The following is a 22192-nucleotide window of genomic DNA, read 5'->3' on the forward strand; positions in this document are numbered from 1 at the left end:
AGATGCGTTTCAGTGCAAGGAGTATGGCAAACAGTTCTGTCTGAAGGGTAGAGGCCCAATTATTGATGCGTGCTCCAATTTCTTTAAGAGAGCCATCACTCTGTATGACAACAGCAGCACTACCAGCTGCACCAGTGGATTGGTGAACAGAATCATCAACGTAAATAATTTGCGAGAGTGTATGCGGTGTGACTAAGTTATCAATACAGCTTAAGGCATCATGTTTGGCTTCAAGGCGAAGTTTTGGTTGTGATTTAAGAAGTAGTTTGGGGGGAAATGGAGGAATGGTAGTTTGGAATGGGGTAATATCCCATGGAGCGGAGAAGTGCAGCTGTTGCATTACTTGACATAGATCATGTATCTGATTCATGCCGAGGTCGGTTCCGGTTTTTTCGATCCATCTGGAGGAGTGTTCACCAGTGCTGAGGAAAGTTTGGAGGGCTTCTGTGCAGGGGTTTGAATGGGCTTGCCTGAGCCTATTAACCCCAATTAGGATATTTCTTTCAGTAACACGATCTCTGATGCTTGGAATATCAAGTTCTTTTTGCATATTTAAAATTTTGGCAGTACAAGGGCATCCTAAAATGATCCTCATTGCTTCGTTCTGCAGTTTTTCCAGCCCTTCAAGCTTCCAGTCAGACACAAGAGCAAGTAGTGGTGCAGCATAATCAACCAATGATCTAATATAAGCAAGATACATCATTTTCACAATTTTAACATTAGCACCATACCTGGGGTGAAACCCAGCAACAACTCTAAGTGCTCTTAGTCTTTCTTTGCATTGGCGACGAAGTCTTGTTACAACAGGTCCAAGTAGTGGAACCTCAAAGCCTAGATACCTGTATCTGCTTACATATTCTAGAAGAGACCCATCATGCAATTGGATCTGACGAACTGTGCCTCTCTGTCGAGGAGGATGCCTATTGAGTATCTTTGTTTTATCAGTAGAGATTATCAACCCCAGGTCCTGACACGAGGCTAGTACATGATTAAGAATGTTTTGGGTGTTGGGGAATCCGGTGGTGTGAATCATTGTATCATCAGCAAAACTAATCATATAATGATGGGGCTGACTAGGCATAGCATTAAGTAATGCATTAATTAGAATATTGAACAGTGTGGGACTGAGCACACCTCCCTGTGGTGTTCCTAATTCAAAGTCTTTAGTTACACTTCTCTGTCCCTGGAACAACGCAGATGGCTTTCTGTTGGACAGGTAGCCTTTGATCCAGTGGAGAAGCCATCCTCCAACATCCATTCTGGCAAGTTCACTGATGATTACATGTCGGTTGGCTACATCGAAAGTGGATTTAAGGTCAAGGAAGGTAGTGTATGAGCTGTCAATGTGCAGGGTGAGAAAGGTGGCTATGCAATGATGCACGCTCCTTACATGCATGAAACCATGCAATCGGGGAGACAAAAATTTTTTGATTCTCTACATGAGACGATTAAGACTCATTCTCTCAAATGTTTTACACAAGCAGCTAGTAAGAGATATTGGGCGAAATGCATTTTGTTGATTGGGCTTAGGAATTGGAATGATGAGGCTGTTGGTCCAAGATTGAGGGAGCTCCCCAGTTACATAGCTCATGTTATGTAATTCAAGTAATGGATTACCTGGTACTCGACACAGCAATCTGAGTATGTTGTAAGTAATACCATCCTCACCAGGCGATGTGGAGTTGCCCTTAGTTAGTGCTGCATCACGTTCATAATTAGTGAAAGGAATGTTGCAGTCATCTTCCTTTCTGAGCATAAAGCAAACAAGTCTCTCCCTTGCATCATATTTGTCATTTAATTTTGCCTGTGTGGTACTGGGAAGATTGTCATAGCTAGATGTAGCAGCCCAAGCTCTGACTAACTCATTCGCCCTATGTAAGGGATGAGGTTGCACGATCTGCCCAGTTCTGTTACCTTTAATTCTATTTATGTCCCTCCATGCCTGGCTAAGTGGGGTGTGAGCATTAAGACAGTTGACAAATTTTTCCCAGTCTGTTTGCTGCAGTTCTGTCATACGCTCTCTGGCAGCAGCAAGGGCAGTTTGAAAGAGCCTCAGCATTCCAGGGGTACGATGTTTTCTATAGGTTAGGCCTAGTCTGCGAGCAGTATGTTTCAGTGTACGAAGTTTAGAATAATTGTAATGAGTATGGTTTTTAAAGGAGGTATGATTATTATGAAAGTTTGTTGGGTTTAGAGTACCAAGAGGTTTCAGTGGCGGCTCTAAGTAGTTCTGAATACTGCTCACAAAGTCATGGTTAAAGGTCTCTACAGAGGAACACTCATAGGAATTATACCAGTCAGTCACATGTGCAACAAAGTCATCATGCTGATCAGTGGGAACATTAAAACGTTTCCGTTTGAATATCCCACCAAGAAGGATAGTATTACCAATATCTAGAGAGGTTAGCCTAGGGAAATGATCAGATGCTATATCTGTTACAATGAAAGACTCACAGCTGGCAGAAGTAATGTTGAAGCCAAGACACAGATCAAGGACACCTCCATAGATATGTGTGGGTTCAAGGACACCTACAATTTGCACATAATCATGACTATTTAAGAGTGACAACAGTTGATTGCCATTACAATTACCAAACTGTGAGTTTCCAATGCTTTTGTGTCTCGCATTGTAATCGCCAATAATAAGAATAGGTTCAGAATGAGCACAAGTTGGGAGCTCCAAGTAATTAAACTTATCACCAGGAGCATACAAGTTAAATATGTTGAGAGCAGAGTTCCCAATATAAATCCTAACACCGTGATACTGTAGCCCCTCTGTTTTCTTATGTGCAAGAAGTTGATGGGGAAGTGATTTTTTAATATATAGAGCACAAGAGTTAGTAGATTTGAGGTTATATGCAACAAATAATGGTAATTTAGGGGGTTGGGATTTTTCAGGGACTGCACTCTTGTAGACACACAACATCAATGGGTTCAGTGGCTAATTTATGATGAAGGTCAAGAAGTCTTTTTGTAAGTGATGCAATATTCCAGCTTAATATAGAAAGTTTATACGAGCTTTGATCCATTATAGTAGTCCTGGGATCTTGTTGAGTTTCTCAGCATAATGAAAAAATTGTTCATATAAATAGCAGACCTTATCAATGTCAGCAGTGTTACCCTGGTCCATGAGTTTTTTAAGTGCATTTCCAGTTGTAAGGCCTCGTGGGAGTCTTTGTTTACTCAGAGCACGACGCTGTTCATGTGTGAATGTATGATAGGTGACACCACCACTCACATTCCCTCTCCCACTAACATTACAAGCATCACTATAACTGTCATCACCAACACCACTACCAACATTGTGTTCATTACATTTATCAACAGTATTGTATTCAACTTTAATGTCAGTGTGGTTAACCTCATCACACTCGGCACCACCACTTATATTACACTCATCACTATTACTAACATTAAGGACACCACTGCCTTCATCACACTCAGCACCACCACTTATATTATGCTCATCACTGTTACTAACATCATAGACACCACTGCCCTCATCACACTGCACCACCACTTATATTACACTCATAACTATTACTAACATCATAGACACCATTGCCTTCATTATGATGCTCACTATAGTTTTCAACACAAGTATTGTATTTGTCATTACTGTAATTAAGAACACCACCACTACCACCACCACCTTGTTCAGCAGCCTTACACTTGCTTTCACAAATTGTGACAATCATGAAATTCATCTTCATTGACACTTCCAACTCTGTTTGAACTGTCACTTGGGAAGAAAAGAGCCGCAATTAGCCGAGGAGTGAGGAGTTTCTTAGTGCTAGACATGGTGAAAAAGGTGTAATAAAATGGCTTTCCCACAATGCACCAATGGGTCCCTGATTTTATTTGTACCGTGCACACTGACCATGGAGACCCATTCTCTCACCTCTAGGCGTACCAGCTGTTTCCTGCTTAATTTGAGGCCGCTAGAATTTACGTGTACTAGTACGGTACCAACCCTGGCGTGTAAGCCGTACTAGTACAGCACCAACCCTGAAAGGGTTAAGAGAGATAAAATGGAAAAATATTTAATGTGACACATGAGATGCTATCAAAAAGTTTCCAAACTGCTACAAAAAGAATATACGTGTAAGCTGACCTAATCACCTAGTTGAAGTTGTCCCACTCAATGTACTTTCCACGGGAGGCTATACATACACTTGATCCCAGCGCCTCTGCCACTTCTCAAAACAATTCTGGAAATCTTCATTCCTAACATTCAAGCATCTAGCAGAGCCTGCAATTCTGCTTGAATCTCTTACACATTCTTTAATTACTACCCCTTGAGTTTCATTTTTGTTTTTGAGGAGAGGAAAAAAATCCCAGGGGGCAAGGGAGGGCTAGACTGGGGAGTAAGGATGGGTAATGCCCACCATGTCATTTTTTTTTGAGTCAGCAAGCAGGACACAAATTTCGCAGCCACTCATTCAGAATGCTTTGGCACTACCCATAAGAAATTCCTACAGCACTTGCAATGTCCTGGATATGCTGATGATGATCTTAATGAATACCTTCCTCACTTTTTTAAATGTTGGCATCTGTTTTTGACATTGATGGATGACCAGAGCGTTCATCATCCTCAGCTAACATTCATGCTGCTTTGAATAGAGAAAACCATTCAAAAAACTGTGTCCGACTAATTACTTCATCCCCAGATGCTTGCTGAAGCATTTTAAGAGTTCACTAGCTGTGAAACTTAAAATGCAATTTGACACACAGACACGTTACTTTTTTTTTTTTTTTTTTTATAAAAATTTCATTCTTTTACACAAGAAAGACCTCTTCAAGGGGGGCTCTCTGGCGTGGTGAAGAGGCTCTTGGTCTGAGGAATTAGACCTGTCGGTCTACTTCCTCAGACCGAATCTAATTACCCCCCAATCCCCCGTTCCCTATCCCATCCTCCCCTTTTTCCTTTCCTCCTCCTCCTCCCCACCCCTCCCTTTTGCCCGTCCTTTTTTTTTTTTTTTTTTTTTTTTCCACAGGCATGCTAGTTCCTAGGTAGGGGAAAGGGTACCGGGGTCCATCCCATTCCGTTGAGGTTCTTGGCGGTGGCGTAGTTTGCCGTGGAATCTGGATTGCCTGGGGATGTCCTGATCCCTCTCCGGTATCCCGGAGGGTGGCTTTGGGTGTCTCTCGGGCGACAGGTGTATCTCTGGAAGCCACCTTTCGGATTCCGGGGGTGGTGGCCGAAGGAGGTATGCTTTGTGGCGGATTTCCGGCCACCCCCTCTTTTGTCCACCGAGGTAGCTCGGCAGATGTGAGGTTGCTATCCCGGATTGCCGGTTTACTGGCATGATGGGTAGGGTATGGCACGGGTTCCATGCTGCATCTGCACTACTTGCGGTGCTGAGGTCCTCTTGAGCGCGGAGGGAGATTTCTGGCCCTTTCATTCCTCCTAGGAACTATCCCTCCCTGGTCCCCCCTTTTTTTATTCTTTTTTTTATTTTTATTTTCTTTTCTTTCTTTTTTTTTCTTAAAAACAAAAAGAAAGAAGTAACCTAACCATGGCAGCCCTAGTCCATGAACCTGCTACCCCCGGGCCCCTTCTTGATACCGCACCCCGTTCTGATCCCGCCTCGTCTTTGGACCACTCTTCGGACACTCCTCATGCCTCTGTACCTCTTGCCGGTGCTGTTTCCTCACCCGCTTTAGGTACTGAGGCCTCGACTGACTCCTTCGATTTATCTGACCTTCGCTCTCCTCTGACTATGCTTCCGGCCTCTCCCTCTACGGTGCGGCAATTTTCGAATCGCCGGCCCGTTCCACGTTGGACCAACTCTGGTCCCACGCCTAAACGACAACGACAATTACCTGCTGATGATACTTCTCCACCTTCTCGTTCTTCTCAGAAAAGATCGACATGTCCTTCACTACCTTTCCACACTCAGTTTCAGACTGCACAATGGACTAAATTTTTCACTTTACGACCGACTTCCTCTACTGCCTATCTTTCTGACCACAGTATTGGCAAGGCACTCCTACGCCATGTTGGTAAAGATATTTCTTTTCATGCTCTTAAGAGCGGTATGCGCATCATCACCGTACAGAATGCTACCCAGGCTCATGAGCTTTCTCGTCTTTCCCATATTGATACTGTTCCTGTAACTATTGAAAAGCATCATTCCCTCAATTCTTGTAGTGGTACCGTCATTCTGCCCTATACCATAGTTCAACAAAATTTCCAGACATGTGGCATTGACATTCTTGAACAGCTGGAACTCCAAGATCTCCCAATCCTCAAGGTAGACACTTACGTTCTTCCTGCCCGCGGGCGGAGACAATACCCTAGCAATGTGGCTCGTTTAACTTTTGACAGCCGTGAACTCCCATCCTCAGTTTATGTAGCAGGACATTGGTTACAAGTTCAAAAGGTGATCCCTACACCGCAACAGTGTAGAAATTGCTGGCGATTTGGCCATCCAGCAAAATATTGCAGATCTATCGCCGAATGCTCAGTCTGTGGTGCCGATGACCATTCTAATACGTCTTGCAATCGACCTCCCTCTTGCCTTAATTGTCATGAGGCTCACCCTTCGTACTCTCGCCGTTGTCAAGTCTACTTAAACGAGCGGGAAATCCGTTACCTCAAAGAGGCAGAAGGTCTCCCTTATGCCATGGCAGTTTCTCATCTCCGCCTCCAAGGGAGACTACCTCGTGTTTCAAAACGTCCCCCCACTTCTGGTATCCCATCTTCTGCACCCACCTCTGTGGTTACCTCTCCCATAGTCACTCCTGTAGCTAATTCTTTTGCTGTCCTCGGCTCCGACATCCCTACTTCAACGTCTCGGTCTGATCTTGCTTCTTCGTGTTCTCTCTCACAAACCTCAGTAGCGACAAGATCTCGTATGACACCTCCTCCCAATCGTCCCTCTACTTCTCAAAAGTCAAAAAAAGGTCCGTTAACACCTCCTACCCATCTTCCACCTCCTCATTTTCCCTTCCCTGTCTCTGTACCTGGTTCTCCCCCTCTCACTGGCTCTGTTACAAGTGTAGAGGTTCACCCTCCTCCTCGTACTGTACCTTCCTCCCCTGTTCCCTCCCAAGTTTCTTCCTCTTCTGCCACCTCCCAGGTTTCTGCCTCTTTTGTCCCCTTCCATGCTTCTCCAGTTCCCTCCACCCTTTTGCCCCCCCCTACCTTGGTACAGTCCATTACAGTTCCAATCTTTACTCATCCTCCCCCTACCATTTCCAATATTGTCTCCCATACGACGTCTCTGAATTCTGAAACACTTGAAGCAATCTCTGAATATATTGCAGAGACCAAACCATCAATGGACACTGATCCACCCTCCGCTCCTTCTCTCTCCTTTACTCCATCTGCGCAACTCCTTTCTTCACAGCGCACCGTTCCTTCGCTGCTTGAACGTTTTCCACTGCCTCCACATGTGGACTTTTCTAACCCCTCTAGTCCGTAGGAACCCTTACCTGCGGATTTCAGGTATCTTTATCATTGCCAATCATGGCCTATTTACAGTGGAATATACGCGGCCTCAGGGGTAATCGGGGTGAGCTTCAGATGTTACTCTCCCAATTTTCCCCTGTTGGTGTTTGCTTACAGGAACCAAAATTACACTCTGCTGTTATCTCTCCCATCTCAGGCTATAATTTATTGTATTCCTCAGATCCTTTTCCTGATGGGACCTTTAATGAAAGTGCCCTTCTTCTACGCACTGATATTCCATACCATCAGCTATTTGTTCGTACTTCGCTGCATTACACAGCAGCCCGTATCCACTTGCATAGGTGGTATACGCTCTGTTCTTTATATCTCTCTCCTTCTCGGGCATTATCTATTCCGGATATTACCTTTCTTGTTTCGTCATTACCACCACCGATTCTGTTACTTGGTGATTTTAATGCCCACCATTTCCTCTGGGGGGGGGGGTCTCACTATGATTCCCGTGGCATTCAGTTAGAGGCTTTTCTTGCCACCCACCCCCTCCATGTTTTAAATACAGGTACTCACACCCATTTTGATCCTCGGACTCACACTCTCTCTTGCATCGATCTCTCAGTCTGCTCTTCCTCCGCCGCATTAGACTTCACTTGGTCTGTTCTTCCGGACTTACATGACAGCGATCATTTCCCAATCATTCTTACTTCCCCTTCATATTCACCACCTCTTCGCATCCCACGCTGGCAATTTGATCAGGCAAATTGGAACCTTTACTCACACCTAACTGTTTTTAGAGAGGTTCCTTCTTCGTCCTCCATCGATGAGCTTTTACACCTCTTCTCGTCCTCCGTTTTAACCACAGCTTCTCATTCTATACCCCAAACTTCGGGCAGGCATTCTCAGAAATGCGTGCCTTGGTGGTCTCCTGCTTGTGCTCGTGCAGTACGTTTGAAACGCGCTGCATGGGGCAGGTACCGGTACAATAGAACCACAGAGAGACTTCTTGATTTTAAGCAGAAGCGTGCGATCGCTCGCCGTGTCATCCGTGACGCTAAATGCACTTGCTGGCGAGATTATGTCTTCACCATCACCTCTGCTTCCTCTATGAGTGCAGTCTGGAAAAAAGTACGAAAACTGAGTGGTAAATATTCTCCTGACCCGGCTCCTGTTCTGCGGGTTGCCGGTGTTGATATAGCAAACCCACTAGATGTTGCCAATGAAATTGGCAATCATCTGGTCCGTATTTCTCAGGGACTCCATCTATGCCCCTCATTTCTTTCCTCAAAGTCTGCCAGAGAGTTAGCACCCTTGGACTTTTCTTCTCTCAGAGAAGAACAGTGTAATGTGCCTTTTACACTTCAAGAACTGGAGGCAACACTCTCAGCTTGCTGATCATCGGCACCTGGGCCCGACAACATTCATATTCGTATGCTACAACATTTACATCAGTCAGCCCTTGCAGTCCTATTACGCCTTTACAATCTTATTTGGTCACAAGGAGTTCTTCCACAGCTGTGGAAATCCGCCATTGTTCTCCCTTTCCGCAAACCAGGCACTACGGGACATGAAACCTCCCACTATCGTCCCATTGCTCTTACCAGTGCAGTTTGCAAAGTGATGGAACGCCTAGTAAATAGACGTTTAGTGTGGTATTTAGAGACACACAACAGTCTCTCCACTCGTCAATATGGCTTTCGTAAGGGACGTTCTACCATAGACCCCTTACTACGCTTGGATACGTATGTTCGTAATGCCTTTGCGAATAACCACTCAGTTATTGCCATATTTTTTGACCTTGAGAAGGCATATGACACAACTTGGAGGTATAATATTTTAGCCCAAGCCCACTCCTTAGGCCTTCGAGGCAATCTACCATCCTTCCTTAAGAATTTTTTAACTGACAGGCATTTCCGTGTTCGGGTTAATAATGTGCTCTCCCCGGACTTTATCCAAGCTGAAGGTGTCCCCCAGGGATGTGTTCTGAGCACAACACTTTTTCTCCTTGCCATTAATGATTTGGCCTCTAGTCTTCCATCAAATATTTGGTCATCACTCTATGTTGATGACTTCACTATTGCCTGTGCAGGCGCTGACTGTCACCTTATTACAGTTTCTCTCCAGCATGCAGTCGACCGTATTTCCAATTGGGCCACCACACGTGGGTTTAAGCCGGCTGTGACAAGTTGCCTTCAGAGAGGTAATGTGAGGTTTCCAGGATAACCTACGATCAAAGAGGAGGCCCAGAAACTTGACTGTATCACGTTCAGGGATATGGGAGCCACAGAGGTACAAAGGATGATCGGAGATGACAGAGCGTCTAGTGAAAGTAATTTGGTGGGTTTTAGTGCTGGAAAATTTAACCTTCTTAAAACCCTTGCTCATCTTTCATGGGGAGCTGATCGTCGAACCCTCCTTCGCCTACATTCCACCCTTATCTTATCGAAACTTGATTATGGTGACCAGATCTATTCAGCGGCATCTCCTGCTACTCTCTCTAGCCTTAACCCCATTCATCACCAAGGATTACGTTTATGCCTTGGTGCTTTTCGCTCTTCCCCTGTCGAGAGCCTCTATGCAGAAGCGAACGTTCCATCCTTATCCGATCGCCGTGATGCCCATTGCCTTCGCTACTATGTACGCTCTCATGATCTCCGCAATCCTTCCATTTATAGAATGGTCACTGATATTAGTAGACATTCTTTATTTGTTCGCCGCCCCTGTTTACTCCGTCCCTTCTCTCTTCGCCTTCATTTGCTCTTGTCTTCTCTTCAATTACCACCTTTCTATGTACATGTAGCATCTCACTTTTCCCTACCCCCCTGGGAAGTTCCAGCTGTTCGATTCTGTTTTTTCTCTCTCCCTTGTTCGAAAGCCCAACTGTCTACGGTCGCTTCCCACTCTCTTTTTCTTGACCACTTTCACTCTCATTCTCATGCCATTGCTGTGTACACAGATGGCTCTAAGTCTTCTGACGGCGTAGGATCCGCAGCAGTGTTTCCGGACAGCATCGTACAAGGGCATTTACTATCTTCGGCTAGTATTTTTACTGCTGAATTGTATGCCATCCTTACAGCACTTATCCTATTGCATCTATGCCTGTGTCATCATTTGTGGTTGTCTCAGACTCCCTTAGTGCTTTACAGGCTATACAGAAATTTGATACACCTCACCCCTTAGTCCTCCATATCCAACTTTGGCTATGCCGCATCTTTACCAAGCATAAAGATATTGTTTTTTGTTGGGTCCCTGGTCATGTTGACGTACAGGGCAATGAACAGGCAGACACTGCTGCGCGGTCAGCAGTACATGACCTACCAGTTTCATGTAGAGGTATTCCATTTACGGACTATTTTGCTGCAATATCTTCCCAACTTCACACCCGTTGGCAACAACGTTGGTCTACTATGCTCAGCAACAAACTTCAATCTATTAAACCGAGTATAGGTTACTGGCCGTCTTCTTATCACCAGTGTCGAGGTTGGGAGACTACTCTCTCCCGTCTTTGCATTGGCCATACTCGTCTTACTCATGGATATCTCATGGAGAGGCACCCTGCTCCTCTCTGTGAGAATTGCCAAGTTCCATTATCAGTCAGCCACATTCTGTTGGACTGCCCACTTTATCAACGAGCACGCAGAATTTACCTCCGTCGTTGTCTTCGCTCTGCTGCTCTCTCTCTACCTTCCCTTCTCGCTGATGGACCCACCTTTCATCCAGACTCTCTCATTGACTTTTTGACAACAACCGACTTACTTCACAAATTCTGATACCTTCAGCCCTTTCTACTTCAATCTCTTGCTACCCTCTACTCCCGTACTATCCCCTGCCCCGCTGTTTTCTGTAACCTACTGATCATCCCTCCTCCCTTCTGCCATCCAATACCCTCGCTTCCTTCCCTACCCTGCAGCGCTGTATAGCCCTTGTGGCTTAGCACTTCTTTTTGATTATAATAATAATAATAATACACAAGAAAGAAGTTGGAACAGTGCATTTACGGCATGACATAAAAAATGCCCATCTAACTTCAGCATAATGACCAGCTGCACTGAAACTCACTACACTATTTCACAAAGGAGAACTGCACAATGTGATCTGTGCCACTGCCTTATTTCACCCAAGAAGTGCACAAAAATTCAAACACAGGAAACTTTTTATAGTACGTCGTGAAATATTGTAGATTCCAGGGATGCATAACCTGCGACCCTTGAGTGGCACAGTTGCACCCCTTGATATCTTATATTAAAAATCAAACTAACAATGACTTGACACTGTACATTCCATTGGCCTATGAAGTGGAGATTTCATAGTTTCCTTTTTATTCATTATTTGGCAATTGAAAAGATTGTGCATCTCTGTCAAAGAGGAATACAAATTAACAGTTTAGCAGTTTCTTGTGCAAGTCATTTACTAGTACAATAAAAAAAAATTGTTAAGCATCATTTTTGTTTCTTCATTGCTGTATTTGATTATGGAAAGGAAATTGCTGATGTCCAATTTGCCAGCGAAAACCTCATAGCTCTTTCCTTATATTTGAGAGCTTTAAAATAAGTTTTGTATATGATTCTATTGTTTTTATTTATATGTACAGTACTAAAAATTAGCCTTTGCTGTTATTCTATTTTCTGTGTGTGTTTGTGATATTAAGAGGGGGTTCTAAACTGTTAGTTATTCTTTTTATGCTGATCTTTTCAGAAGAATTCATGAACATGATGGTGAGACAGATATAGCTCGAAGAAGGCGACATCAAATGAAGTCTTTGACAGATTCCGGCACCAGCTTTCAGACTTTACGTGAACAATTCCAGGAATGGGTGAATCAAGCTTGCCAGTTGAGCTTTTCTGCAGTTTGGTGTACACTTAGCTCAACAGTTACCCTTGGTAATATAAAGGAAGTATTCAGGTATGTGTGACATAGCACAGGAAGCTTTCTGTAAATGTTGGCAGTAGTGAATTTAGAGGTACAGGGGACTCCTTTAGGGGGGGGGGGTCCCCCCTTGCTGCTGTCAGCTATTGCATGTTGTATAAATTTGTTTTTCAGTTTTTTTTTTTTCAACAGACTATCCATATCCCACTGAAGCAGGGTGACATAAAAAGAAAAACGAGTTTCTCTTTTTAAATTTAGTAATGTATACAGGAGAAAGGGTTACCAGCCCCGTTCTTCTGGCATTTTAGTTGCATGGCTTACGGAGGAAGAATTCTATTCCACTTCCCAGTGGAGATGAGAGGAAATAAGCAAGAAACAAGAACTAGTAAGAAAATAGAAGAAAACCCAGAGGGGTGTGTATATATATGCTTGTACCTGCATGTGTAGTATGACCTAAGTGTAAGTAGGAGTAGCAAGACGTAAGAACATAAGAACATAAGAAAGGAGGAACGCTGCAGGAGGCCTGCTGGCCCATACTAGGCAGGTCCTTTACAATTTCACGTATGTGAAATCTTGCATGTTTATGAAACAGAAAAGACACCAACAATGATGATAATAATAATAATAATAATAATGACAATGATGATAATAATAAAAATAATAATATCTCCATGGGGAAGTGGAACAGAATTCTTCCTCCGTAAGCCATGTGTGTCATAAGAGGCGACTAAAATGCCAGGAGCAAGGGCTAGTAACCTCTTCTCCTGTATATATTGCTAAATTTAAAAGGTGAAACTTTCGTTTTTCCTTTTGGGCCACCCCACCTCAGTGGGATACGGCTGGTACGTTGAAATAATAATAATAATAATAATAATAATAATAATAATAATAATAACACAGTGGAATTTTGACTTACGAGTGTCCCAACATACGAGTTTTTTGAGATAGCCATCCCTGGGTTGATTTTTTGCTCTGAGTTACGAGCCAGCTCCCCCTGCTTCCCCATCAACGCAAAACCTGGACACCTTGCTCGTTTATCTATGATTTCATGCTTTAATTCCATGGAAATCATCCTCTTCTCAGCATTGTCTTTTACACTTACTTTCTTAGGACCCATGCTTAGAAAAATGAAATTTGGCCAAATGACTGTCAAAAATGTAAGCAAAGCATGAGAGGACTGCTCCCACAGAGGTAAACAGTGCCCTGAGTTGGTGGCGTTCATTATTATTATAATAATATTATTATTATTGGTTATTATTATTACTGTTATTATTATTAGTAGTATTACTATTCTTCTTTCTTTCCCCAAACCGGCTGTATCCCACCAAGGCAGGGTGGGTTACAGGAGTTACTAGCCCCTTCCTCCTGGCATTTTAGTCGCCACTTACAACACGCATAGCTTAGGGAGGAAGAACTCTGTTCCACTTCCCCATGGAGATAAGAAGAAATAAACAAGAACAAGAACTAGTAAGAAAATAGAAGAAAACCCAGAGAGGTGTGTATATATATGCTTGTACATGTATGTGTAGTGTGACCTAAGTGTAAGTAGAAGTAGCAAGACGTACCTGAAACCTTGCATGTTTATGAGACAAAAATGGACACCAGCAATCCTACCATCATGTAAAACATTTACAGGCTTTTGTTTTACACTCACTTGGCAGGACAGTAGTACCTCCCTGGGCGGTTGCTGTCTACCAACCTACTACCTAGAATTATTACTATTATTATTAATTTAGGTAGCTAGAGCACAGATCCAATTCCCTAGATCAAGAGCCCCTCACCAGCGTCAAGGTTCCTTGACGCTGGTGAAGGGCTCTTGATCTAGGGAATTGGATCTGTGCTCCAGTTACCTAAATTAATAATAATAATAATAATAATAATAATAATTATTATTATTATTATTATATTATTATTATTATTATTATTATTATATTATTATTATTATTATTATTATTATTATTATTATTATTATTATTATTATAATGATAGAGCTTCAGTTCCCTAAATTAATAATACAGGGGACCCTCAACCAACGGCGGCATCGACTAAGGCCAAAATAGACTAACGGCGCTCTTTGGCATCAGAATATTGGCTCTAACAATGGCGAAAAACTCATCTAAAGGCTTTCGTCCCTAACGTGTCCAAGCGGCCTGAGCGGGCCCAGCCACTTGAAAACGATTGTTTACAAGCCGTTGTGGTCGATTCCATGTGTACCTGTGATATATTTTGTATTACTCCATTGTTTTTAGTGCTTGTAACTGCTAAATAAGCCACCATGGGCCCCAAGAAACCTTCTAGTGCCAACCCTGTGGTAAAAAGGGTGAGAAATACTATCGAAATACTATCGTACCACGGTCAGCTGCTGCTGCTGCTGCTGCACTACTGTCAGCTGTTGCTGCACCACTGTCAGCTGCTGCTGCACCACGGTCAGCTGTACTACTTGAAGATGTGGAGAGACTGTTGTTGGTGTGGCTTATCGAGAATACCAAGAAACAATTAACCCCAGAGGGTTAGCCACCCAGGATAACCCAAGAAAGTCAGTGCGTCATCGAGGACTGTCTAACTTATTTCCATTGGGGTCTTTAATCTTGTCCCCCAGGATGCGACCCACACCAGTCGACTAACACCCAGGTGAACAGAAAAAATGCCTGGAACTAGTGCTCATATTGGTAAATTTAAGGCCAGCAAAGGTTGGTTTGAGAGATTTAAGAATCATAGTGGCATACACAGTGTGATAAGGCATGGCAAAGCTGAAAAATTCCAACCCCAACAAGTGTTTAATTGGTTTAATTGTGACGAAACAGGCCTGTTCTGGAAGAAAATGCCAAACAGGATCTACATTACTCAGGAGGAAAAGGCACTCCCAGGACACAAGACTATGAAAGACAGGCTATCTCTCATGTTTTGTTGTAATGCTAGTGGGGATTGCAAAGTGAAGCCTATACAGTGGACCCCCGCATAACGATCACCTCCGAATGCGACCAATTATGTAAGTGTATTTATGTAAGTGCGTTTGTACGTGTATGTTTGGGGGTCTGAAATGTACTAATCTACTTCACACTATTCCTTATGGGAACAAATTCGGTCAGTACTGGCACCTGAACATACTTCTGGAGTGAAAAAATATCGTTAACCGGGGGTCCACTGTATGACTTTAATAAGGCTAGTAGGGAAGTTTAGTAGAGAATAATTAGTTTTGAATTATTTTATAAAAATTACAGTATTACAATAGAACAATTTAAAAGAAATTGAACTTTACAATTTTGAAGTATTACAGTTTTACAATAGAACAATTTAAACAATTTACAATATGAAGTATGTTTTACAATTTAGTATTCAAAACAATGAAATTTGAACATCTTAATTATGAAGTAATAAGTATACATGGTTGAGCAATCTTCAGCACAATATACTGTAGACATATTTGTGATGCTCCTAGACATGATGTTGAAGCACAAACCAGGAAAAATTTATCTTAAAAAATGACATGGCACAAAATGCAGCTCTATACTACTGGAGGGAGCAAGACTACAGTTTTATTTTTTAAGTACTGTAATGTAATGTGGACTAGTACTCAGCCTTGATACAGAGAGTGATTAGTATATACAATATTTTTTTTTTTTTTCAACAAACCGGCCGTATCCCACCGAGGCAGGGTGGCCCAAAAAGAAAAATGAAAATTTCTCTTTAAATTTAGTAATTTATACGGGAGAAGGGGTTACTATCCCCTTGCTCCCAGCATTTTAGTCGCCTCTTACAACACGTATGGCTTATGGAGGAAGAATTCTGTTCCACTTCCCCATGGAGATAAGAGGAAATAACAAGAACAAGAGCTAGAAAGAAAATAGAAGAAAACCCAGAGGGGTGTGTGTATATATATGCTTGTACATGTACGTGTAGTGTGACCTAAGTGTAAGTAGAAGTCGCAAGACATACCTGAAATCTTGCATGGTTATGAGACAGAAAAAAGGACACCAGCAATCCTACCATCATGTAAAACAATTACAGGCTTTCATTTTACACTCACTCGGAAGGACGGTAGTACCTCCCTGGACGGTTGCTGTCTACCAATCTACTATGTAGGATATACAATATTTATGTTGTATAATAAAAATTAGTAGGAGCAATTGGCTAGTAATTCCCTTCTCTTTTATATATTACTGAATTTAACCCTCTGAGGTGTCTGTGCCGTAGTTCTACAGCTATGAAGCCAGGGTCAGTGCTGTAGTTCTATGCCATGAGCTCAGCTCTGTGAGTGGTAAATTTGGGCCTAGATATGAGAGAACATATCTATGTGATAAGTGTGCACCAAATAAAAAAATCCTGCAGCACGTAGTGCATAATGAGAAAAAACTGCAACCACGTTTGTAGATTAAAGCAGCAACTTTGCTGTGTATTTTCATATAGTTTTTATGGTTATATTCACGGTTTCTTGGTCTCAATTGATAGAATGGAAGATATATTAAAGAAATAGAGATGATTTAGATTGGTTTGAAAAATGAAAATAGCTTGAAATTGAGCTCAAAGTAGTGGAAATGTTCAATTTTGCTAATACAGTGTTCCCTCACTTATCGTCCATAATCCGTTCCTGGAAGTAGGACTATTATCAAAATAGACGATTTTCGAATCTATTTTCCCCATAAGAAATAATGTAAATACAGTTAATCCGTTCCTGACACCCAGAAGTATTAAAACAAAAATTTTTTTTACATGAAATATAGATGTAGTACATAAACAATACAGTGGCACATGATGAATGAAACATTAACAGCATAACACTTACCTTTATTGGCGATTCTTCTTAGTGTATGGAAGACTGGAGGAGGAGAGACATTGAATTACTGTTTGGAAGGGGAATCCCCTTCCATCAACACCTCAGGTACCAAGTGCTTTTCTAGGGTTACTTCTCTTCTCTGTTTCTTAATGCCACTAGGACCAGCTTGAGAGTCACTGGAGTCCTGTCTCACAAAAAAAAACTGTCCAGGGAGCTCTGTTTCTGGCGTCTCTTTAAAACGTCCCTAAAATGGGCCAAGACTTTGTCACTGCACAAGTTGCCAATATGGCTTGCAACATCCTTCTCAGGGTGATGTTTCTCCATAAATCTTTCCATCCTACCCCACATTTCAAAAATCTCCTTAATTTCTGAAGAAGGCACCTTCTTCCATCTCTCTTCCTGCTCCTCTGCAGCAAGATTCTGAGCTGCGATCTGTTGCTCTTCCTGCTGAAACTCTTGCTCCTTTCATATTGTTCAATGATGTTTTTCTGAAATTCAATCGTATTTCTCACCTTCTTTACCAAAGGTTTGGCACTAGGAGCTTTCTTTGGAGCCATGGTAGCTTATTTAGTACTTGCAAGCACTAAAATGAATGGAATATTATGAAATATTTCGTATGAACACGTGAGAGGACCGTCGCTCACTGGTAAACAATGGCACACTGGCTGGGAATGGCTCAGAGACGTGAGTACGCATCCAGGACGAAAGACGATTAGTGAGTTAACGGACCATTTGCGACCCAACGTTTAGACAAAATAACGGGACTATTTCCGAAATGGATAACTCTCAGGCCGGACGATTATTGAGGGACCACTGTATTCAGGAGTAAACAAATCACATCACATGTCCAATACTCGTCAGTGGGTGGGTCTGATATGCATTCACAAATGTGCTGATATTATTTATACAATTATTATAATATTGCATAACAGTAAATCTTCTGTTTTTATTGGTGTGAGCAAAAAACCAAACTGGAATTAATGTGTAAAGCCTGGAAATGTAACTGATAAACAGAGGAAATGTTATTTTAGTGCCAGGAATGCCTGCATTGTTTATTCTGGATCTTATTTTTGAAATTTGTGTAAAATTGGCCAAATTATCAATTTCTGATTCACTATATTGGGTAATTGAAGTACGTAGTGGATTAGGCGGTTTCTTGCACTCATTCACTCATTGGTATGAATGCTACATGTAAGGAAGATGATATTCAGTGTCTTGTTGTTGCTTGTAGTTCTGAGTAGTTTATATTAAGTACAGTATTTTATTAACTCCTCTGCTGTTTTGTATGACTAATGCAAAATAAAAATATTGACAGTATGATAATAATGGTAAATGAATACCAAGTCTGTTGGTTTTTATTTAAAATTTTTATCATAGTTATTGTCTTGCTTTAAAATGTTTTTCTTTTTGAATTTAGTAATTTGTAAAAAAAAGGGGTTACTTGCCCCTTATTCTTGGCATTTTAGCCGCCTTTTATGATGCACATGGCTGATGAAGGATTCTTCTCCACATCTTCATGGAGATGAAAGGAATACAGCAATATAAGAACATAAACTATTAAGAAAATAGAAGGAAACTCAGGTGTATACACATACACATGTGTATACACATGCAAAAAGAACAATAAAAAGGACAATATTGTGATAACAATACACAGATAACTCGCACATAGGAGAGAGGAGCTCACGATGACATTTCGGTCCAACTTTGACCATTTACAATGTCAGACCGACATTGTAAATGGTCCAAACTGAACCAAAATGTAGTCGTAAGCTTCTCTTTCCTATGTGCTGGTTATTTGTGTATACACATACATGTACATGCATGTGTAGTATACACTAAGTACAGTGGTACCTCGAGTTATGAACTTAATTCATTCCAGAAGGCTGTTCGAGTGCTGATACCAAACGAATTTGCTCCATAAGGAATAACGTAAATTAGATTAGTCCATTTCAGACCCCCAAAAATACACTTACAAAAGCAATTACAAAAATACACTTACATAGTTTTTCAAGTTGGGAGCTGTGTAACTCAAGGTACCACTGTAGTATAAGTAGAAGCAGGAAGATGCACTTGTCATCTTGCATGTTTATGAAACAGAAAGAATAAGACACCCGCAGTTCTAGCATTGTGTAAAGAATTACAGGTTTCCATCCTATACTCATCTGGTAGAATGGTATATTGACATTAATTTGGTTTTCTAATTGAATATCATTTTGGAAACTAAAGTATAAAAGAAGTTTGCTAAGATTTTTGTGGCTGACGTAGCAGTGAAAGTGCTAACTAGGGGTGTGCCAGAGTATTAGTATTATCCATATTGACCTAAAATTAAGTATTGGTAGCAGAAGGTATCTGCTAATTTTTTTGGCGTTGGTATCGGTGTCGGATAAAAATTTGGCATCGTCCCATGCCTCGTGCTAACAGTCAACAAATTATTGCAAAACTTCTTAATGCAAGTGTATTGAATTTATTATTACAGCTTCTAATATTGAGAAATATTTAAATTGTTAGAACAAAAAACTCTTAACTTCTTTATGGTAAACTGCACAAATTTCAAACTTCTAATAACATTCAGTGTTTACTTGTATATATTTCTTTGTGTTTCCTAATAATTTCTAGTCCTGTAATGTTTCCTTTTTAATTAAGGTCTGCTCAGAGACTGGGGCATTGGAGATGTATGATTTGAATCACTAGAACTGTATTAACCCTTTCAGGGTCCAGAGGCCAAATTTCAAAGTGTGCACCAGGGTCCAAGAATTTAAAAAAAAAAAATTGTTATTTTTTCTTATGAAATGGTAGAGAATCTTTTTCTGAAGGCAATAAAACAAAAAGTACAAAATTTGAGGGAAAATTGACGAAATTATGCTCTCTTGAATTTTGATGTGTCGGCGATATTTACGCATCAGCGATTTTGCCGACTTTGACTCCCATTTTAGACCAATTACACTATTCCAGTTGACCAAATTCTTAGCTATTTCACTAGTATTACTTCTATTCTATCAATTCAGCACAAGAAATCGCCAAGTCAACTGTTTCAACTACAAAATAAAGTTATCGGAAATTGGTAATTTGGCCAATTTAACGCAAAGTTCAAAATATTCCAATTTCAAAATAGGGTCCAGAATAAACAATGCAGGCATTTCTGGCACTAAACTAACATTTCCTCTGCTCATTAGTTACATTTTCAGGCTTTACAAATGAATTCCATTTTGATTTTTTATTCACATAATGAATTTTTATTCAAACCAAAAAATAGAAGATTTACTGTTATGCAATATTGTAATAATTGTATAAATAATATCACCACATTTGTGAATGTATATTAGACCCACCAGCTGGCATGTGTTAGACGTGTGAGGTCATTTGTTTACTCTTGAACATCAGCAAAAATTTAACATTTCCACTACTTTGAGCTCAGTTTCAAGCCATTTCCAGTACTAAAACCAATCAAAATCATCTCTATTTCTGTAATAAGTCTTCCATTCTATCAAATGAGACCAAGAAATCGCAAATCAAAAATTGCGGTCTCAGTTTTTTCTCTCATTATGAATTGTGTGCTGCAGGATTTGTTTTATGTAGTGCACACATACCACATAGCTGCATTCTCTCATATCTAGGCCCAAATTTACCGCTCACAGCTTATCAGAGTGAGCAGAGTTCATGGCGTAGATCTATGGTTTGGACCCTCAACTCAAAGCCTTAGAACTACGGCACGGACCCTGAAAGGGTTAAGGGTTTAAATAGTATGAGGTCCCTTTTTTAACTCGGAACTTGATGGTAATTTATATTAACCCAATTTTTTGATATTCAGCTTTTGTTAAATGTAAGGCAGTATATATTCAACTTTTTTTTGTTGGCAGGTTCGTTGCTGTACTGGTTATGACGCTGGTGATAGGTCTCTTTTCATTCTGGAGAGACACTCACAATCTTGGACTGCGTTACATCCGGGAAGTAGGCATATTTTTACGCAACATCACTCCATTTCTGCAGTCTTTACTTGCTTTTATAGAGAAATTAATTGGTGGCATGTACTTGCTAATAGCCATGGTATATCGTGATTGGCGTCGGCCTAGTGCTCCACCCCCATCATACCCACAGAGAGGGCAGTCACCTCTTTATCTTCCTCAGGGTCAGGGTGCTGTTCTTGGTGCTGGTGGGTCAAGGGTAGTAAAGTATGTGCCTCCACAACAATGGGTGTTCAAAAGTCAAAGTAATGAATCATCTCCAAGTTGAAACTTTGCACTAATGGCATTCATTAGTGATATACAGCTGTGTTCTCTAATGTGATGTGTCTGATACCTTATCTTGCCTTATTGAAGGTCTGTGTCTCATACCCTTTCTTGCCTTGAGGGTAGGCTGTGAAGAAATATGTATTGTACTGTAGTTTTAATTTGAGATGTTTCACTGTATGATATTTAAATTTTTTTTTATTGCACTATAAAATCAATCATGTATCCTTATTTCAGAGTGTATTATTCAGACTTGTCTGGGGATAAATTTACAGGTAATTTGTTTTTTATTACTCATGTGGGTAATGTTCACATGTAAAGGATTAATGTAATTTTATTATATACTATATATTGGGCAGCTTTTAAAGCTGATGAAGTTGTGCCTTGAAACACAGATTAAGAAACTTTAATATATAAAAAATATTTAGTATATACTGTACTAGTCACCCACTTTGTGTAAAGATTTTGTGGTTTATAAAATTGGTTCTGATTGGTAAGTTTTTATTATCCACTAGTATTTGTATGTATATTTTTGTTGAGAGGGATTGTACCTTGTGCTAATCTGTCATCTTAACCATATATTTTTACTACATTGGCTGTTTCCTACCAAAATAGTAACCTCCCCCCCCCCAAAAAAAAAAAAAAAAAAAAAAAATCAGTAGCTGCCTTTCCAGAAGTGGACAGACATCACAGTTCAAATGATCCTCCAAAACATAATATCTTTCACCCTACTCCTCCAAAGTGCAAGCACTGTTTTCCACTACCAGGACTCTAGTCCATCTAACTAGTTTTCCCTGAATCTCTTCATAAATGTTAATTTTGCTCTCAAACTAACAGCATATCAAAACTTTAAAACCACTTGTCTCTACTCAGCCTGATCTAACATGCTCACATAAATCTGTTGGATACTCCAGT

General features: G+C 41.0%; 1 protein-coding gene across 6 annotated transcripts in view; it reads left to right on the forward strand.

The window, feature by feature from the left end:
• LOC128685387 (uncharacterized) overlaps nt 1–21767 on the forward strand; it is a 79955-nt gene extending 58188 nt beyond the window's left edge. For all 6 annotated transcript variants that reach the window (XM_053771908.2, XM_053771905.2, XM_053771904.2 and 3 more), the window contains 2 exons: nt 12104–12310; nt 20909–21767. In XM_053771908.2, the coding sequence (XP_053627883.1) occupies nt 12104–12310; nt 20909–21281 (580 nt within the window). In that variant the 3' untranslated portion in view covers nt 21282–21767. The remainder of the gene's footprint in view (nt 1–12103; nt 12311–20908) is intronic.
• Nucleotides 21768–22192: the final 425 nt, after the last annotated feature.

Source organism: Cherax quadricarinatus, chromosome 8 (genome assembly GCF_038502225.1).
Source record: "Cherax quadricarinatus isolate ZL_2023a chromosome 8, ASM3850222v1, whole genome shotgun sequence".
In the NCBI taxonomy this organism is placed as follows: Eukaryota; Metazoa; Arthropoda; class Malacostraca; order Decapoda; family Parastacidae; genus Cherax; species Cherax quadricarinatus.